The sequence below is a fragment of the Pipistrellus kuhlii genome, unplaced genomic scaffold (assembly GCF_014108245.1).
Source record: "Pipistrellus kuhlii isolate mPipKuh1 unplaced genomic scaffold, mPipKuh1.p scaffold_m20_p_11, whole genome shotgun sequence".
NCBI classification, from domain to species: Eukaryota; Metazoa; Chordata; class Mammalia; order Chiroptera; family Vespertilionidae; genus Pipistrellus; species Pipistrellus kuhlii.
This window is the reverse complement of record NW_023425416.1, coordinates 52352597-52372525: the sequence shown is the minus strand read 5'-3', so window position 1 is coordinate 52372525 and position 19929 is coordinate 52352597. Positions and strand designations below refer to the sequence as shown.

At 70.2% G+C, this 19929-nt stretch overlaps 1 protein-coding gene across 3 annotated transcripts; it reads right to left on the bottom strand.

Annotated features, from left to right (window-relative positions):
* Window positions 1–3909: 3909 nt before the first annotated feature.
* PFKFB4 (6-phosphofructo-2-kinase/fructose-2,6-biphosphatase 4) lies at window positions 3910–19866 on the bottom strand. Of its 3 annotated transcripts, none has more exons than XM_036432348.2 (14): window positions 19745–19866; window positions 10936–11052; window positions 10398–10494; window positions 9431–9497; window positions 8899–8973; window positions 8402–8458; window positions 7364–7485; window positions 6860–7067; window positions 6163–6309; window positions 5654–5758; window positions 5316–5445; window positions 5189–5251; window positions 4709–4773; window positions 3910–4084 (listed from the first exon to the last, which is right to left on the bottom strand). In XM_036432348.2, exons 1-14 carry the CDS (start codon window positions 19806–19808, stop codon window positions 4025–4027), a joined length of 1377 nt encoding a protein of 458 aa, XP_036288241.1. In that variant the 5' UTR covers window positions 19809–19866; the 3' UTR covers window positions 3910–4024. The 3 variants fall into 3 exon arrangements, 2 of the variants coding, with proteins under 2 accessions (XP_036288241.1, XP_036288240.1); XM_036432347.2 differs by lacking the exon at window positions 19745–19866 and adding an exon at window positions 15804–15958; XR_006741191.1 differs by lacking the exon at window positions 19745–19866 and adding an exon at window positions 15804–15961 and having other exon boundaries at window positions 4000–4084; window positions 5189–5246.
* Window positions 19867–19929: the final 63 nt, after the last annotated feature.

The window sequence follows — 19929 nt, the reverse complement described above, 5'->3', positions numbered from 1 at the left end:
GCCCCGCCCCGCCGGGAGCCTTGTCCGGGAGGGGGGAGGAGGGGGAGGCGGAGGAAGAGGATGAGGGGGAGGGGAGGGGGAGGGGAGGGGAGGGGAAGGGGGAGGAGTAGGGGAGGGGGAGGGGGAGGAAGAGGATGAGGGGGAGGGGAGGGGAGGGGAGGGGAGGGGGAGGGGGAGGGGAGGCGGAGGGGGAGGAAGAGGAGGAGGGGGGGAGGAGGAGAAAGAAGGAGGCGTCCCCGCTCCGCCCCGCGACGGGCACCCGCAGTCCAGCGCCCCCGGCAGAGCCAGCGCCTGTCCGGCCCCCCTCCGGAGTCCGGTCCGGAGCCTGGCGGGACTCACTCCGAGGACCCGGCACGCTCAGCCCCTGGGGGCGCCCCCGTTTCTAGGGCCTCCTCCCCGGCCCCCGCGACCCAGCCTGGCCCGGGTGGCAGGAGCCCACAGCCCCGGCCACTGGAGCCCACAGCCCCGGGCACAGGAGCCCACAGCCCCGGGCACAGGAGGGCACAGCCCCGGGCACAGGAGGGCACAGCCCCGGGCACAGGAGCCCACAGCCCCGGGCACAGCCCCGGGCACAGGAGCCCACAGCCCCGGGCACAGGAGGGCACAGCCCCGGGCACAGGAGCCCACAGCCCCGGGCACAGGAGGGCACAGCCCCGGGCACAGGAGCCCACAGCCCCGGCCACTGGAGGGCACAGCCCCGGGCACAGGAGCCCACAGCCCCGGGCACTGGAGCCCACAGCCCCGGGCACAGGAGCCCACAGCCCCGGGCACTGGAGGGCACAGCCCTGGGCACTGGAGGGCACAGCCCCGGGCACAGGAGGGCACAGCCCCGGGCACAGGAGCCCACAGCCCCGGGCACAGGAGCCCACAGCCCCGGGCACAGGAGCCCACAGCCCCGGGCACAGGAGGGCACAGCCCCGGGCACAGGAGCCCACAGCCCCGGGCACAGGAGGGCACAGCCCCGGGCACAGGAGGGCACAGCCCCGGGCACAGGAGCCCACAGCCCCGGGCACAGGAGGGCACAGCCCCGGGCACAGGAGCCCACAGCCCCGGCCACTGGAGGGCACAGCCCCGGGCACAGGAGCCCACAGCCCCGGGCACAGAAGCCCACAGCCCCGGGCACAGGAGCCCACAGCCCCGGCCACTGGAGGGCACAGCCCCGGGCACAGGAGCCCACAGCCCCGGGCACTGGAGCCCACAGCCCCGGGCACAGGAGCCCACAGCCCCGGGCACAGGAGGGCACAGCCCCGGGCACAGGAGCCCACAGCCCCGGGCACAGGAGCCCACAGCCCCGGGCACAGGAGGGCACAGCCCCGGGCACAGGAGCCCACAGCCCCGGCCACTGGAGGGCACAGCTCTGGGCACTGGAGCCCACAGCCCCGGGCACAGCCTCGGGCACAGGAGCCCACAGCCCCGGCCACTGGAGCCCACAGCCTCGGGCACAGGAGCCCACAGCCCCGGCCACTGGAGCCCACAGCCCCGGGCACAGACGCCCAAGGCCCAGAGAGTCGATGGATGCCAAGATGCCCCGGCCCCAAGGAGCAGCAGCTCATGGAAGCTCCCTCTACCTTCCTCTCCCCAAAAGCAATAAAAACATTACAATCTTTAAAAAGGCAATAAGATTTAATTTTTTAAAAAGATGCCAGCCCAGCCAGTGACCTAGGAAGGAGAGGTCACAGTTGGAGTCCCGTCAAGGGCACGTGCAGGAGGGGGGCATGGGGGAGGCAGGTGGCCCTGATTCTCTCATCATGGATGTTTCTCTCTCTCTCCGCCCCCTGAAATCAATAATATATATTTTACTATTTATATACATATACACACACACACACACACACACACATATATATATATAGATTTTACAGAGAGGAAGAGAGAGGGAGCGTTAGGAACATCCTACTGGGGATGTGTCCACAACCAAGGTACATGCTCTTGACTGGAATGGAACCTGGGACCCTTTAGTCCACAGACTGACACTATCCACTGAGCCACACCAGCCAGGGCAGAGATGGTTCCCGATTTCAGTGCAGAGACCAGGACCAGGTGACAGGGCCAGGAGCAGTGCTGAGCTGCCAGGTGTGGAGACGCAGCGGGGACACCCCCAGGTGCCCGGAGGGCTGCCCGCTGAGACCCAGCTGCAGGAGAGGGTGTGCCCCCACCGCCCCCAACATCAGGCCACAGCCCAGGCCCTGCTGGAGCGGGTGGCGTCCTCTCAGGGCCCCGTGGGAACAGCACAGGGTCACACTGCCCCGCCCCCTTCTTTATTTTAAAACGTTGCTTTCTTTTAAAGAACATTTATTTTTATTGATTTCAGAGAGGGAGAGAGAGAGACATCAGTGATGAGAGAATCATGGACCAGCTGCCTCCTGCACGCCCCTCAAGCCCACAACCCAGGCCTGTGCCCTGACTGGGAATCGAACCCCAACCCTCAGGCTCATAGGTTGATGAGGGCCGGGGCCATCCTTGACACAAAGCTGGCTCCCCTCCCCCGGAGGCCAGCATCTGGGACCCGCCTTTCCAGGGACCCTAGAACCCTGCACTTAATGGGGTTCCACCCGGCCCCCCGCCCCCACATCTGCCTCTGGCTCAGGGCGTGGAGACGGGCCCAGGCCCTCAGGAGACAGGGGCACAGCGTGGGGTCCGCAGAGCTGCCACATGCAGCCTCCCTCAGGATCCTTTCGGTCTTGAAAGCGTTATTGCAAAGAGCGCGGACACAGTGCGATGTGTGCCGATCCCACACCACCCTCGGGGAGAGCGGGAACCGCCCCGGACGACAGGACGTGCGGCCGGCCCAGCAGCCGGCGGCCTGCGGAGCCGTCCGGGCAGAGGCGGGAGGGCTGCCACGGCCCTGTGTGACCCGCCCCCCGCCCAGCCGGCCGGGGACAGGTCCAGGCCAGGCCAGGCCGTCCGGACACGGCGGGGAGGGCTTCGCCTCGGAGCCAGAGCCCGAGAGGTGTCCGTCCGCTCCGGAGGGACCACGGCCGACAGAGAGGGTCCGCGGACACATCACTGACTCCAGTGCACCGACTCAGCAGCAAAGTGCGCCGGGCCCGAGCTGCGGGGCTGGGCTCCGACGGGGCGGCCCCGAGGACCTGCCCCCCACCCCGGCCCCGGCCCCGGCCCCCTCTCCCCGCGTCCACAGCCGCTGCCGCCAGCAGCCGGGCCGGCCGGCCGGGAAGGGCGCTGTTCCCATACGGACACAGGAAAGGTGCAGGCGCAGAGCGGGCGGGGCCGGGGCTGGCATCCGGGGGCACCGCGGGCATCCGGGGCACCGCGGGCATCGGGGGGCACCGCGGGCATCGGGGGCACCGTGGGCATCCGGGGGCACCGCGGGCATCCGGGGGGCACTCCGGGCATCTGGGGGCACCGCGGGCATCTGGGGGGCACCATGGGCATCCGGGGGCACCGCGGGCATCCGGGGGCACCGCGGGCATCCGGGGCACCGTGGGTATCCGGGGGGCACCGTGGGCATCTGGGGGTACCGCGGGCACCTGGGGGCACCGTGGGCATCCGGGGGCACCGCGGGCATCGGGGGGCACCGCGGGCATCGGGGGGCACCGCGGGCATCCGGGGGCACCGTGGGCGGCAGGCACAGGCACCAATGCAGACCGTGGCCGTGGCCCCGGTGCTGCAGCCCCCGAGTCCGGGCCAGCGCGCCTGGCGGGCGACGCTCCCTGTTGTCGGGTTTCTGAGAAGCCGCCGTGGGGCCTGGCCAGCAGCTCCTCGGGCTCCTCCTCAGGCCCCCAGAGTGGCCGCCATGACGGCTCCAGGAGCCCGCCTCCCCATCGGCTCGGACGCGGCCTGGCCAGCAGCGTCCGTGGTGGGAGCCCCCATCCCTGCGGGCGGGTGGGGCGGGCTCTCCTCGCACCCGGCCAGCGGGCGCCTGCAGGGTCCCGGCCATGCCGGCAGCGTGGCCGCGGGGGGTCTCGCCCTTCACAGGCCGCAGGTGCCCGGTGCCTGCTGGCGGCCGGGCCTGGGGCGGCCCTGTCGGCAGAGACCGCGGCCGCCGGTCACCGGGGAGGCCGGGTCACTGGTGAGCGGGGACCGTGACCAGCGCCTCCTCTGGGGGCCTCGCGATGTCCACGTTCTGCATGGAAACGAACAGGCCTTCACCGCGGGCACCACCCTGCCGCGCCCTCCGCCCTCTCCCCTCCACTCCCCTCTGACCCCCCTACCCGCCCCCCAGCCACGGCTCCGCGGCCCTGGGTGCGTGGCTGCTGGACACCCAGGAAGAGGCCAGGGCGCCCGGCCGCACTCCTGCTCCTCGGGGAGGGTCAGATCTCAGCAGAAAGGCCGCCCGTGGGACCCCCTGTGGCCTGGCCCCCGGGCGGACGGGCAGAGGCCGGGCAGCAGACCTGGGGAGCGTGGAGGCGGGGTGCTGGGCTCAGTGGGAGGGTACCCATGACAGGGAGCAGTTCTGGGACACTTCGCGGAGCGCCTGCCTTAGTCGCAGAGAGCCAGCTGGTTCCTCTCGCTGGAACCCGCCCCGGCCCGGCCCCTGGCAGGCAAGGCCCTCCCCCCACAAACCCAGTTCATGGTCCCCTCCTCGGCTCAGTCCACTGTGGGGCTCCCCCCCAGACGGCACCCAGTGGGGGGAGAGCAGCTGGGCGGGAAGCCAAGCTCACCCCGAAGGAGCCTCTAGGCCGGCTGCCCCACCTTGGCCCCCGTTCCCCGGCCCCGGCCCCCGTTCCCCGGCCCCCGCCGGTGGTACCTGCGGCCTTTCCCGGTGTGTGTTCACTGCCCCCACGTTCAGGAAGATGGACTCCACCTTACAGCCTGCCCAAGGGAGAGACGGCGGTCCCGAGGGCGGCCTCGCCTGGGTCTCCCGCCCTGGGCACCCGCCAGGCCCTGCCCATCCAATGCCAAGCCCAGTGCAGCCTCCCGCGCAGCCCAGGCCCGCAGCCCAGGCCCGGCAGGGCGGCTCTGAGGCCCGGCTGCGCCTGGGGCGAAGGTGGTGGGAGGGGCACAGGCCCAGCCCTGCGGGGAGTCACTGCTCAGTCCTCAGGCCCGGCCCCTCCCGGTCTCCCACACCGAGCGGTGCCAGGGCAGTGAGACCGGCAGCTGGTGCCTCGCCCACACCCCGGCTCCTGTGGGCGCGGTGGCCTCCGCCGCCTTGGTGTGGGGACGATGGGGAAGGAGGCAGGGGCTCCTGGGCCACAGGAAAAGGACAGGCGCTCGGGAGGGGCCTCACCGTAGGCCACGGGCGTCAGCTTCAGCACAGTGTGCAGCGGGCACTTGAGGTAGGGCAGCTGCTCTGTGGGCACAGAGGGTCAGAGCCCGCCCTCCCCTCGCCCCCCCCCCCCCGGCGGGCGGCCCACCTGCCGCCTTGTCCAGGAAGTAGGCCAGGAGGCAGCGCATCACCGCCTGGTGCCCGATGACCAGCACGTTCTCCTGCCGCTCCAGCTCCATGATCACCGGCTCCAGGCGCTGCACCAGGTCCTCGTAGGACTGAGGGCGGCGCGGCTCAGCGGGCGGAGCCACGGGCCCCTCCCCACGCCCGGGGCGGCCAATCGGGGCTGGGCCCGCCCACCCCATGACTGACAGGGCCGTCGCCGTGGGAGGGACAGGGACGCTGGGGCTGGGGCTGGGGACGGGCGTCTGGGAGAGGGACCCCCCACCCCCGGCCAGGGGGGACCGGGCCCTGAACCCCACCTACCTCCCCCTTGGGGTAGCGGTACCGGTACTTGTCCTGGTCCCGCAGGGCAAACTCCAGGGGGTAGTGGCCCTGGATCTCCTCGTAGGTCATCTCCTCGCAGACGCCCTAGGAGACACGAGGGTCACCCCCAGCACCCAGCACCTGTCACCCCGTGCCGTGCCGGGCCGGGGTCAGCCTGGGGGTCCGGGGAGAGCCCGAGGCGATGAAATATGGAAGAAGTTCTTGGGTGAGGATGAACAAAAACAAATAATAATAAAAGGATGAGCCCTAGCCAGTGTGGATCAGTGGATAGAGCATCGGCCTGCAGACCAAAAGGTCCCAGGTTTGATTCTGGTCAAGGGCCCATGCCCGGGTTGCAGGCTCGGTCCCCAGCAGGGGGCGTGCAGGAGGCAGCCAGTCCATGACTCCCTCTCACCATTGGTGTTTCTCTCTCTCCCCCTCTCCCTTCCTCTCAGCAATCAATTAAACAGACTGAATAAGAACAAACCCGCAGCGCCCCAGGTGCCTACCGCGTCGATCTCGTTGAGCACCTTCCACTGCTCGTAGGGCACGCCCAGGGCCTCCGCCGTCTGCATGGTGCGGCGCATCTGGCTGGTCCACACCTTCAGGTCCTTGATGTTCTGGTCGCGGATGAACTGGGCCAGGCTCCTGGCAAACTGGACGGCGCCACGGACTCAGCCCACGGCCCCGGTCTCTGCCACGCGCCTCGAGGCCGCCCCCACCCCTCGGGGCCGCCCCCGTGCGCCCCTCCCGGACCCCGCTGTCGGTGAGAAGGCCCGCAGCTGCCCCGGCCCCGCCCACCTGAGGCCGAGGACCCCGCCCAGGCCTCAGGATCTCCCCAGACCACGGCCGCGCCCCGAGCGCCACGCTTCCCGGGGCGGCTGTCTCAGCGGAGGCCAGATTTCCAGGATCCAGGGGTCCTCAAACTTTTTAAAGTGGGGGCCAGATCACGGTCCCTCAGAGAGCTGGAGGGCCGGACTATATGAACTACTGATTCCTACTGTAACACCTCGGCTGCGCTCACTGCCCAAAAAACCTGGCGGGCCGGATCAGACTCCTCTGCGGGCGCATGTGGCCCGCGGGCCGTAGTTTGAAGACGCCTGTGACTGAATGAAGGTCATCATCTGGATGACTGCGTTAGCTGTGAGCTGCAGCCCAGCACACGCGCGTGCGTACACACGTGCACACACGTGCACACGCACTGACCTCCCGGCCGCGGGGGGACAGCCCGGGGTCCCCCCCGATGCGGCCCTTGAGGTTGAACTCGCTCTCGCCGTGCCGGCAGAGGTAGATGCAGCGGGGCGTCACGTGGATGTTCATGAGGTAGTACACGATGCGGCTCTGGATGTGGTCGGCCACGCGGTTCACCACGTAGCTCTGGCCCACGTCCATGATCTTGATGTAGGACAGGTCCCTGCAGAGAGAGGCCGGGCGCCGGGCCACAGGTGTGAGGGACATGCCGGCCGGCGGGCTCAGGGGCTGAGCGTTGTAAGGGGAGCAGAGACGGCTCTTCTGGACCGGACCCGGGAGCCGTGGCAACACTCCTCCCCCACCTACCACCCAGCCAGCACGCCGGGCCTCCCTCCCTGAGCGCCCCTGAGGTCCCGTCACCCACCGGACCCCCGGCAGAGGGCTGCCCCCCCCCGGGCAGCAGGCCCCGCGCGGCCTGCCGGCGGCCGTGGCCAGGCCCGCCTCGCCCCAGGCGCCCACCTGTCCAGCTCCTCGTCCAGGGGCTCGTAGGAGCTCTCGTAGCAGGCGATGCGCTGCAGGAAGTCCTCGGCCGCCTCCTCGCCATCGCGGCCCACGTAGTCCGGGCTGCCCAGCTTCACTTGCTGCCGGGCAGAGCAGCGGTCAGCGGGGCCGCACGCGGGCCGAGGACAGTGCGGGGGCTGGGGGCCCGGGGCTGGGAGCTGGGGGGCCGAGGACAATGCGGGGGCTGGGGGCCCGGGGCTGGGAGCTGGGGGGCCGAGGACAGTGCGGGGGCTGGGGGCCGGGGCTGGGAGCTGGGGGCCGGGGCTGGGAGCTGGGGGGCCGAGGACAATGCGGGGGCTGGGGGCCGGGGCTGGGAGCTGGGGGGCCGAGGACAATGCGGGGGCTGGGGGCCGGGGCTGGGAGCTGGGGGCCGAGGACAATTCGGGGGCTGGGGGCCCGGGGCTGGGAGCTGGGGGCCCGGGGCTGGGAGCTGGGGGCCCGGGGCTGGGAGCTGGGGGCCGGGGCTGGGAGCTGGGGGCCCGGGGCTGGGAGCTGGGGGCCGGGGCTGGGAGCTGGGGGCCCGGGGCTGGGAGCTGGGGGGCCGAGGACAATGCGGGGGCTGGGGGCCTGGGGCTGGGAGCTGGGGGCCCGGGGCTGGGAGCTGGGGGCCTGGGGCTGGGAGCTGGGGGGCCGAGGACAATGCGGGGGCTGGGGGCCCGGGGCTGGGAGCCGGGGGCCGGGGGCTGGTCCACCAGGAGGGACCCAGTGGCTCCTGGTCCCGGTTCCCACGCCGGCGCTGAGAGAAGGACTGGGCGCCCTGAGGCCGAGCCCTCCTCCTGTGGGACGGGAAGGGGGAGGGGAGCCCGAGGCTCCCTCCCTCTCCCTTCCTCTATGAAATCAGTAGAAATGTGTTTTTTAAATGTACCGCCCCTCCCCCACGCCCTGCTCGGGGCTAGGCCTCTCCTCACGCCGGACGGAGGGGAGGGGAAGGGGCCACAAAGCCCAGCCCGAGTGGCCTGGGGGTGCGGGACGCGGACCCCGCAGGCCGGGACCCACCACGATGTTGGCAGCGATGACCTCCGGATCCACACAGATGGACTCGACGAAGAAGGTCTGCAGCCGGGGCGCCCGGGCGGCGGGAGGAAGGGGGGGGGAGAGGGGGGGGGAAAGAGGGGGGGAGAGGAGGGAGAGGGGGGGGAGAGAGGGGGGAGGGGGAGGGAGGAAGGGGGGAGGGAGAGAGGGGGGAGGGAGAGAGGGGGTAGGGAGGGGAGAAGAGAGGGGGGAGGGAGGGGGGAGGGAGGGGGGAGGGAGGGGGAGGGGGAGGGAGGAAGGGGGGAGGGAGAGAGGGGGACGGGGAGGGAGGGGGAAGGGGGAGGGAGGGAGGGGAGAGGCGGGAGGGAGGGGGAGGGGGAGGGGGAGAGGAACCAGGTCAGCAGGCTCGCCGGTCCCAGAGCGCCCTCCACGCCCAGGGCCCCCAGTCCCGGCTCCAGGACGGAACCCCAGCTGGTGAGGGAAGTGCCCGCCCCCCCATGCCCTGACCCACCAGGCCTCACCTTGTAGCCGTTCTGCTCCCCGAAATTAAAGATGGTCGCCCTGCGTTCTCGCGTGGTGTTTGTGGCATCGAAAACCTAGGACCACAGGGTTACCGGCTCTGCCCGGGGGCTCCTGGGCTCCCACCAGCGGCTGCCGGCCAGTCTCCTCCGCCGGGGCTGTGGGGCGGGGGGCCGGGCGGGGGGGCGGAGGGGGAGGGGGCCGGGTGGAGGGGGAGGGGGCCGGGTGGGGGGGCCGGGCGGAGGGGGAGGGGCGGGGGGCCGGGCGGAGGGGGTGGAGGGGGGCCGGGCGGGCGGGGGGGCTCAGGGCCGCACCCTCCTGTGGGACACACTCAGCAGCTGCACGTCTGACCCACAGGTCGTCCATGGAACTAGTTAAACCGGAGACCGGAACCCTGTGCGGCCTCTGTCCGGAGGGGCTGTGCCCGGAGGGGCGGGCCGGGGGCGGGGGCCCTGGGAGCACTCAGAGGGAGTGCAGGCCTCGCCCTGCCTGCCCCGGCCCCGTGGCTCCCGCCCAGACGGCAGGGTCACTCACCGCCACGTGCCCGCCCTCCTCGCTGAGGAACTGCCGGACGTCACGGAGCGCGGCCAGGGCACACTGCCTTCCGGGGGAGACACGGTCAGCCGGGCGGCGGGGGCCGGGCACGGCTGCGGGGCGGGGAGGACACGGCTACGGGAGGAGGACACGGCTACGGGGGGAGGACACGGCTACGGGGGGAGGACACGGCTACGGGGGGGAGGACACGGCTACGGGGGGGAGGACACGGCTACGGGGGGAGGACACGGCTACGGGGGGAGGACACGGCTACGGGGGGAGGACACGGCTACGGGGGGGAGGACACGGCTACGGGGGGGAGGACACGGCTACGGGGGGAGGACACGGCTACGGGGGGAGGACACGGCTACGGGGGGAGGACACGGCTAGGGGGGAGGACACGGCTGTGGGCGGGGGGGGGGTGGGGGGGGGCTGGAGACTGACGTGAGCCCAGAACAGCCCCTGAACCAGGACCAGGGCCGGGAGCCTCCAGGTGGCCAGGGCGTGGGGTGCGGAGGGTGCCGCCCGAGGGCTGGGGGCTCAGGCCACGCCGCCCTCCCCCTTGCCCCTCCCCCTGCCCCGGCACCCCTGCCCCGGCACCCCTGCCCCGGCACCCCTGCCCCGTGGCTGTGGTCTTTCTTCCTTAAAACATTTCCATTGATTTCAGAGGAAGAGAAAGAACGTCATCAATGGGGAGGAGCAGCCTCCGCACGCCCCCTACTGGGGACTGGTGGCACAGCCAAGGCCTGTGCCCTCACCCAGTCCGAGCGCCTGGGTGTGAACACGCCCTCACGGTGACCCCGCGTGTGCCTGTGTGTGCTGAGGTGTGCAGGCATGTGCGTGCGTGTCCTTGTGTGCTGTGTGACCTTGGCTGCACACGCATGAGTGCGGTGACCTCGTGTGCAGACTCGTGTACAGTGCGACTGTGTACACACGTGCACACGCACACGCACGCACACGCACTCACTTTCGGATCCGCAGGCCCTCCTCGTTGTCAGGAAGGAAGAACTCGAAGGACCTGTACGTCTTGACCATTTCCCGGCGGTACTGGCCCACGTTGAACTCTGCGGGAGAGGGACGCTGGCTCCCCACGCGGCAGCCCTGCCCCCCCCTCCCACCGCCCCTCCCACTGGCCCTGCCCCCGGCCCTGCCCCCCGCCCTCCCACCGGCCCTGCCCCCCGCCCTCCCACCGGCCCTGCCCCCCGCCCTCCCACCAGCCCTGCCCCCGGCCCTGCCCCCCCTCCCACCGGCCCTGCCCACGGCCCTGCCCCCCCTCCCACCGGCCCTGCCCCCCGCCCTGCCCCCCCTCCCACCGGCCCTGCCCCCCGCCCTGCCCCCCCTCCCACCGGCCCTGCCCCCCGCCCTGCCCCCCCTCCCACCGGCCCTGCCCCCCGCCCTGCCCCCCCTCCCACCGGCCCTGCCCCCCGCCCCTGCCCCCCCTCCCACCGGCCCTGCCACCCGCAGTCCGGCCCCCCGGCCCAGCCCAGGCCCGGGAGCCGCCTCACCCCGCGTGGGCACGCCGATCCAGTTGAGGTAGCGCGTCAGCTTCTTGGAGATGTAGGTCTTGCCGCGGGCGGGCAGCCCCACCATGACGATGAGCGTGGGGCAGTTGGTCATGCACACTGCAAGGCGAGGGCACTCAGACCGGCCGCTCGGCCCACCCAGGCCGCCTCGCCCTCCGGCCCCCAGTCTCACACCGCCGCCGGCACCGGCCCCCAACCTGAGCCTCCGTGCCAGGCAGGCTGTCCGAGCGGAAGGCAACCCTAGCCGCAGACCAGAACCTGCCCCGGCCCTGAGCTCGGAGAACACACCCCCGCCCGCCCGCGGGGCTCAGAGGTCACCTTCGACCTCCACCGGGGGCACCCCCTCCGGGAGCACCCCTCCGGACACACACCCCTCCGGGCGCACCCCCCTCCGGGAGCACCCCCCTCCGGGCACACCCCCTCCGGGCACACCCCTCGGACACACCCCCTCCGGACACACACCCCTCTGGACACACCCCCTCCGGGAGCACCCCCTCCGGGCGCACCCCCCTCTGGGCACACCCCTCCGGACACCCCCCTCCGGGAGCACCCCCCTCCGGGAGCACCCCCCTCCGGGCACACCCCCTCCGGGCACACCCCTCCGACACACCCCCTCCGGACACACCTCCCCTCCGGACACACCCCCTCCGGACACACACCCCTCTGGACACACCCCCTCCGGGAGCACCCCCTCCGGGCACACCCCCTCCGGACACACACCCTCCGGACACACCCCCTCCGGGCACACCCCCTCCAGACACACCCCTCCAGGCACAGCCCCTCCGGCACAGCCCGCTGACGGAGGCGGCTCTTCCTCCCGCCTCTGCGGCCCTCGGGGGCTCGGGGGCTCGGGGGCTGGGCGTCTCCCTCCCCTGCCCCTCGGCCTCTGACCCGCTCACGTACAGGCCGCACGCGTGTGGACGTGTGTGAGTTAACTCGGTCACTCTGGCTGATGTCTCCGGTCTGTGACCGTTACACCTCAGGGCAGGGAAAGCTGGCTCTGCCCTCCTCCCGCCCCAGCGGACCTCGCCAGCCCGACCTGCTGGGCATCACCAGACACAAAGCCGAACCGGCCACGCCCGGCAGCCACGACGGCGAGCCCAGGGGAGGCCGGGCAGAGCCAGGGCCAGGGGACGCAGCGCCCTGCGGCCATCCAGGGGCCAGTGCTTCCTGCTCAGCCTCCGGCTCATGTCTCTTCCTCCCCCAGAGCCCAGCTCCACACGGCCTTTCCCCACGACCGCCTGGCACGGAGCGGGTGCCCACGGTGAGGGCAGGAGGAAGGAGGGGAGCTTCTCGAACCCAGCAGGGAGAGGCTGCCAGAGGCCGAGACCTGAGACCCAGCGACGCCCGCAGGTGCACCCGCGACAGCCCGCGCCCGCGCCCCGTCCGCCACCAGCCCGTGTGCCCGTCGGAGAAGCTGCGGAGGCTGGAGGGGGGGACGCGGCCCCACCCGGCCCCTGGGCAGGCCGGACCACAGGACGCGGCTGCCCGTGACCCAGCACACGCTCAGCCGCCCCCCGGAGCCCAGGCGCTGGGCCGGTGCAGCCGCGGGGACAGACACCACCAGTGCGAGCCTGCCAGGCCCTCCAGCCCGCGGGCGGCAGCGCCATGGCCAGGGCCAGCCCTGCCTGGGGGCAGGGGGCAGAGGCTTGGGTCCTGTCGTCGATGATTTTCATTAAACATATTGTTATTGATTTCCGAGAAGAAGGGAGAAGGAGAGAGAGAGAAACATCGGTGACGAGAGAGAATCATGGACCGGCCGCCTCCCGCACGCCCCCTACTGGAGATCCAGCCCGCATCCCGGGCATCTGCCCTGACTGGGAATCGAACCCTGACCGCCTGGTTCATAGGTCGATGCTCAGCCCCTGAGCCACGCCAGCCGGCCGGGTCCCGTGTTGACCGTCCCCACCTGGAGGGTCTAGCGCACATGTGTCAAACACAAGGCCCGCGGGCCAAATCCGTCCCGCCAGGCCTTGCAATGTGGCCCGCACCGCGCTGTCATCACTGCACTCAGCTGCGTTTCCATCACAGTGACAGTTTATGACTGTTCAGTAAACCATTCGGCCCGCGATGTAGGCTGGATTTCAGATTTTGGCCCCTTCTCTGATTGAGTTCGACACCCCTACTCTAGCACTACCTCCAGGGGAGAGCCCGTCGGGGAGCAGCGCCCGCTGAGGACACAGCTGCACCTCAGCACCGAGGCCCCTCTGACCCCAGGCAGGCCCTGCGACGACGGATGGCCAGAGGGGCCGGGGCCAGGCCAACGAGAAACCAGGGAGCCGGGGCGGCGGGCAGAGCCTCGCTGGCGAGGGGAGACGGGTCAGGCCAGGCCTGTGTCCCGGGGCCAGCAAGGCTGCTGCGCTGTTTGCACAATCCCCGCTCTCAGCACCCGGAGGGCCTTTGCAGGAGGCCGCCCCCCACCCCCGCCTCCGGGGGTCCTCCGCGGACTCGGGACAGGGCCTGCGTGCCCCCTGCACGGCCATCCCCCTGGGTGCCCCGCCCGCACAGCCCCCGGAAGGACAGCCGGTCCAGGCTGGGGAGAGCCAGAGCAATGTTACCTGTCACCTGCTCCTCCAGATAAGCCCAAGGAAACGGCCCTGGGCCAAAGTACAGGGTGGTCACGCACTCTGCTCCCGGCAGCAGAACAGGACCCAGCTCGGCCGTGGCAGAGCGTGTGGGGCACTGCGTGGACGGGGAGCTGGGCTGAGCACCAGGAAGCAGGCACACGGTTAGGACACACAGTTGGGACACACGGTTAGGACACACGGTTAGGACACACGGTTAGGACACATGGTTAGGACACGGGCTTGTGGAGAAGGAAGTGTGAAGACAGCCGCTCAGCTTCCTTTTCCTGCACAATTTGCTCAAGACCCGGGAGGCCTCACCCGGCCGGTGGGGCCCAGTGCACAGAGCATCGGCCTGGGGACAAAAGGAAGGGTCCCGGGTTCTATTCCGATCAAGGGCACAGGCTCCTCCCCGGCCCCAGCCCTGGTCAGGGCTTGTGCAGGAGGCAGCCACCGAGGTGCTTCTCTCCCATGGACGTCTCTCCGTCTCTTGCTCTCCCTTCCACTCCCCGAAAACCAACGGGAAACACCCTCAGGGGAGGAAGGAGAGAATGGATGGATGCTGAGACAAAGTTAAAGGCGGCCCTTAAAGAAAGGCCAGGGAGGCTGGGCAGTGTACCTTCTGGGGGTGCCCCCGGGGCGGGCAGTCTCCGAGTGAGTTCGGCGGACTCCCGCGCCGCACGGCTGGACGCCCCTGGGCGGGCGGGAAGGAACAGCTCCTGAGAGCGAGGCAGCAGGTCTGTCTGTTCACAGGGCAGACGGCCACTCTCCCTTGCCCGGCCATCCGCCAGACGCGTCCTGTCCTCCCTGCCCAGCTCCCCGGGTCCCTCTTTTTAAAAAAATTATATATTTTTTTATTTCAGAGAGGAAGGGGGAGGGAGCGAGAGAAACATCAAGGATGAGAGCGAATCCTGGATCAGCTGCCTCCAGAACACCCCACACCGGGATCTAGCCTGTTGTGGGCTCGATCTGGGAATCGAACCGTGACCTCCTGGTTCAGAGGTTGACTCTCAGCCACTGAGCCAGCCGGCTGGGCCAGAGCCGGGTTTTAACCACAGCCTGGGAGCCCGAGTGGCCAAAAGACCTGGGCCAGCCCCCTCCCCGAGGCTGCAGGCCCTTCCCCACCCTGGAACCCGGGGTTCGCTCAGAACTGCCGCTCCATCCCTGACTCTGTGGGAGGGACAGCGAGGAGCCGTCCTGCCCGTCCTGCCCGGGGCCACACAGCTGTGCCTGATGCAGCCGAGGCTCCTGCTCCGAAGTCCAGGGCCGGAGCGGAAGCGGCCCGCACACAGACCCCGGAGCTGGGGGCCTCCGGCGAGTGCGGAGGGGGCAGTGGGCGTGCCCGGAGCCCCTGAGGACGCAGAGCGGGAATGGGAGCCGTGGGCCCGGGACTGAAGGCAGGACCACAGGCTCACCCCCGCCAGGACCCACGGGCCACACAAGCCCCTCCCCAGCTCTCACACCAAGGCCCTCGCTGGCCACCATGCGGGCCCAGCACAGCACTCTCCCTCCCGGGTCACCGCCACGCAGAGCCAGGGGCAGGGAGACCCCGCACACAGCCCGGCCTCCTGGTCGCCATGTCCATTTCTGCCCCAGGAGGTGGACTAGCTGTTCTCTGAGGTCCTGGCCATTACTCCTAGGACCATCTTCTCTGTTTTTGTGTGTATTTTTTGTAATAAAGAGGTTGCAGATTCATTTTAGTTCAAGTGAGAAGTCGAGGCATGGATTAAACGCCCAAGACCCAGGAAAGCTGAGCCCCTTACAAGGTCGTGCTTTCAGCGTGTCCCCCAGATGTTTCACCCTAAAGTTCACCTCTGCCCACAGCACCGACGGGCCAGCCCACAGGGCACGGAGCCCTCGGGTCCCTTATCGGGTCGGACCGCACTTCCTGAAATTGCACGAACGTGCCCTGAGGTGAAGAGGTGGGAGATAGGCCCCGGCCCCGCCTCCCCCCTCCTCGGGGCCGGGCTCAGAGAGGCCCAGCAGCTCCCGCAGGGCCGGCCCAGCAGAGAGGAGGGCAGGGCTCCAGGCCCCGGGCCTGAGCGGTGGGGACCCCGGTGCGCAGGGACCGGACCAGACCTGGCCCCCGAGCCGAGGCTCCCCTCAGACCGGCTCCGCCTCCGGCGCTGCCTCCCTGCCCTCGGCCCACCACCCGGTCCTGCCCGGCCCACCGGCCTGGCAGCCTCGGCCGCGCGGCTCCCGGGCTCCCGGCCCCCTCCCCGAGGGACCGCCGCCCGGGCCGCCCGTCCATCCCGCCCGGCCCCGCCTCCGCCCCGCGGCCCTCACCGCGGCGCTGGCAGGCGTGCAGGGCCGGCCGCCCGTTGCTGTAGGGCATCCAGATCTTCCTGAGGGGGTTCTGCGTCAGCTCCCGCGGGGACGCCATCCCGAGCCGAGCGGACGGAGGCGCGGTGAGGCCCCGGCAGCCGGCCGCTCCGGCCGCTGAGGCCCCGCCCGCTGAGGCCCCGCCCTCGGCCCGCCCCTCTTCCAGCCGCGGCGACGCACGTCCAACCCCCCCAGGCCCCGCCCAGGACGCGCAGGCCCCGCCCTCGGCCCGCCCCTATCCAGCCGCGGCGACGCACGTCCCACCCGAGGCCCCGCCCAGGACGCGCAGGCCCCGCCCTCGGCCCGCCCTATCCAGCCGCGGCGACGCACGTCCCACCCGAGGCCCCGCCCAGGACGCGCAGGCCCCGCCCTCGGCCCGCCCCTCTTCCAGCCGCGGCGACGCACGTCCAACCCCCCCCAGGCCCCGCCCAGGACGCGCAGGCCCCGCCCTCGGCCCGCCCCTCTTCCAGCCGCGGCGACGCACGTCCCACCCGAGGCCCCGCCCAGGACGCGCAGGCCCCGCCCTTCAGTCCGCCCCTCTTCCAGCCGCGGCGACGCACGTCCCACCCGAGGCCCCGCCCAGGACGCATAGACCCCGCCCCAAGTGGAGAGGGCGTGGCCTCGGAGCGCGCACGCGCAACTCGCCCGTCTTCGGTTCGGACTCCGCAGCGCCGTCCGCCCTCCCTGCCGGACCCTGGATGCGCATGCTCAGCGCACTCGGGCCTCGTGCAGGAGCCCAGCACCCCACCTCGCCCGCGCGGGTTTGTGCGGGCCTCTCCCAGGGCCTCGCCCCCGGGGTCCTGCTCCTCAACACGCGGGACCGCGGGGCCCCAGGAGGGCGGGGCTTCCATGCATGGGGCGGGACCTACGGGACCGCGGGGCTTGATTGGTCAGGACCAGGCGGACTGCCTAGGCGTGACTGATCACTGGCCTGACTCTTTTTTTTTTGTAATATATTTTATTGATTTTTAACAGAGAGGAGGAGAGAGGGATAGAGAGTTAGAAACATCGATGAAAATCATCAATCAGCTGCCTCCTACCCGGGATGTGCCCGCAACCAAGGTACATGCCCCTGACTGGAGTCGAACCCGGGACCTTTCAGTCCTCGGACCGCAGCGCTCTCCACTGAGCCAAACCAGTTTCGGCTGGCCTGAAGTCTTGGCTGTCAACTCCGCCGTGCCCTGCACCCCCCTCCCCCGGAGCGCCTTGCACGGCTCTCAGGAGCGGGGAAAGGCCCTTGATCACAGACAGGGACCCAGAACACGGTTCAGAATTGGTCGTGTTTCTCTCTTGCCTCAGCTGCTGGGGAGCTCGGGCGAAGCACCGGTCCACCTGGAGCAAGTGAGTGGGAGCTGGTACCCAAGCTCTCCGGGGACTCGCCGAGGATGGACCGTGCATCACCAATCTTACAAGGTCCTGGCACACAAGGCTCATGGCACAGGCCCAGGTTGCAGGCTCGATCCCCAGTGTGGGGCTTGCAGGAGGCAGCCGATCCATGATTCTCTCCCATCACTGATGCTCTATCTCCCTCTCCCTTCTTCTCTGAAATCAATGAAAAAAATATTTTTTAAAAAATCTTGCAAGATTCTGGCATAGATGAAATGTGTCAATGTCTGAAAAATCCACTCAGGCACATTCATGTTATCATTTATTGTATGACTTGTCTCCTGTCTCAAACGCAGTGGAGGCGAGGGGCAGGGCGGAAAGTGGAAGCTCAGGATCTCCTGGCCTCTCCTGTCTGCACGCTGTGGACTCTTCCCAGCCGGGGCCCTGGGGTCCTGGAGCCCCTCGCACTGCCCTCTAGCGGCGGCTCCACCACACCCTGGACAGTGCCCCTCAGCCTCACGTTCTCTCTGCCCCAGGGTGCCTGGCCGGAACCAGGTGCTGGGCGTGAACAGGGGTCAGCGGGTACACCCAGCACCCCTCCTCTGCCCTCCTGGCCACGCCCCTGCCTTGTGTCAGTTCCCCAAATTCCCACCCAGCCCTTCAGAGTCTGGCCAGGACCTTAAGATGCCCGTACAGGGGCCTGCCCACTTCCCAGAAATACACCTGCTGGGAGCCCACCTGGGCCCGCCCTGAAACCGGCTCTGGCTCTGGCCACCCGCCCCTCGGATGCTCTGCCTCCTGTCTCCTCCGACAGATCCAGCCACTTCCCCCTCCCCCTCCCTCTGCTGTGCCCGCCCAGCTGCCTCCACCTCATGCCTGGCAGCTCTGAGCACACCCGTGGGTGTGGGTGGCTCCTGGGAGCAGGACGCCCCTTGTGACTTCCCGGCAGCTTCCTACTCCTCTTCAGCCACTCATCCGTTCCTGCCACAGCCAGCCTCCTCCCTGTCTCCCGGCCACGGCCAAGGTCATCCCAAGGCCAAAGTCAGAGCCTTGGTCACCCAGGCCCACACGCTGTCCAGCACCAGCTCTCACTGCAGAGGCCGCCTCCGCGGACATCAGACACCCAGCACCCTCAGGCCTGCCCCCCACCCCATGGGCTGTCAATCAAAAGCTGGGGGAAAGGGCAGCCAGGGCAGGGCGGGAGGCCAGGGCCAAGTCTGGGCAGCCGCCACCACACCCCGAGAGCATGGGCCTGGCTTCCTAGGAAATGCAATAGCTCGCCACCTCCCACTCTTCCCCACACAGTCTGACCCCGGGCTGACCCCCATCTCCCCGCCCAGGTCCCTACAGCAGGCAGGGGCCACAGAGCAATGCAGGAGAGGCCGGGCCCCCTGCAGCCCTCAGAGACCCTCCTCCTCGCAGCCACTCCCACGGCCACACCTGAACTCTCCTGCTCCTCACCCTCAGGCCAGTGGGTGCCCTCCTGGCTGTACCCCCTTAGCCATGCCAAAGCGAGCCAGCTGTCCCGGCCCAGGGGGGGACGTGCTGATGTCAGTGTGTGAGCGTGTCCTCTCAGTCTCCCCACATGAGCCCCCCGGCCCTGGTTGCCTCCCGGAGTGCCTGCTGCACTGTCCACTGGACCTCGCAGTGTCCTCAGTGCTCAAACTCTCCCATCCTGACTGCTGACCGGCCCTGGCCGACCACCAGGCCAGCCTTCGCAGCGGGAAGGCTGGGGATCCCGGGGAATACCACGCAGACCCACACGTCAGTGGGTGAACGCACGCGTGTGCACACGGCTGCAGGTACACACGCACGGACAAGCCCGCGCCCGGGCCCTGCTCTCTGCTGCCTCCCTCCGCCTTCACGCCCCTCCTCCTCTCCCTCGGCTGCCCCTGGAGGTTCGGAGAGCTCCCAGGAGTCCCGGCTTCCTCTGGCCACTTCCGGCCAAGGAGCATCCCCGGGGCCTCCCTGGGTCCAGAGCCTGCACAGGGCGTGAGGCCACTGGGAGACACGGGGTCACGTGGCCGGGGAGCCGGGAACCCTGGCCTGCACTTGCTGATCCCGGCCTGGCACGCAGTAGGTGCGCAGCCAGGGGCCCGGACAGGACCCCGAGCGGCGCATGGGCAGGGCAGAGCACACAATAGGTGCTTCGTCAACTCAGGAGGCCACAGGCCGCAGTAGGTGTCCTGAAAGTGCTGGTTTACGGCTCAAGCCACATCCTGTGAAAAACGTCCCAAAGGAGCCTCAGGACCTCCCCAGACCGGTCTGACCCCTCAGGGGGACCTGAACGGCGTGACCCCCTAGGAGGCCAGCGCAGGGCCCAGCAGGAGGCCCGAGCAGCTCCAGCTGGCGGTCCCTCCCCCGGCCGCAGGAAGCACTATTTATAGCTCCCCCTGGGCCCGCTCCCTCTCCCCGCGAGGCGCCCGTGTTCCCCTCTTCCTGACCACAGCCGGCCGGTGCCCCTCAGAGCACCCCTGTACCTGCCGAGACCCCCACCAGCCTCGCCCTCCTTCCAGCACCACCCCCGCCGCACCCAGACCGTCCCTGCCCCCCACCCCCTCCAGGCCACCTGTGCCTACCCCGCCTGCTGCTCCTTGGCCCAGGGTCCATCGGCGAGCTGCCTCCTTCCGAGCCTCTGTCCATGCTGCAGCCCAACTGGCCCGGGTTCCACCCCCAGCAGCATGGAGCCCAGCAACCCCGCCCTCAGCTCTGGAGAGGGGTGTGCCCTGGGGCCCCGCCCCTGCAGCCCCGCCCCCAGGCCGCC

What these genes read in the sequence shown, in the direction of transcription:
- PFKFB4 (XM_036432347.2), bottom strand. Translation starts at nt 15,900, where the DNA reads ATGGCGTCCCCGCGGGAGCTGACGCAGAACCCCCTCAGGAAGATCTGG. An exon ending in GAGGGCCTGCGGATCCGAAA is followed by an intron (nt 9,498 to 10,397) that starts GTGAGTGCGTGT and finishes CTCCCCCGGAAG; the next exon opens with GCAGTGTGCCCTGGCCGCGC. An exon ending in CTGGACGAGGAGCTGGACAG is followed by an intron (nt 7,068 to 7,363) that starts GTGGGCGCCTGG and finishes CTCTCTCTGCAG; the next exon opens with GGACCTGTCCTACATCAAGA.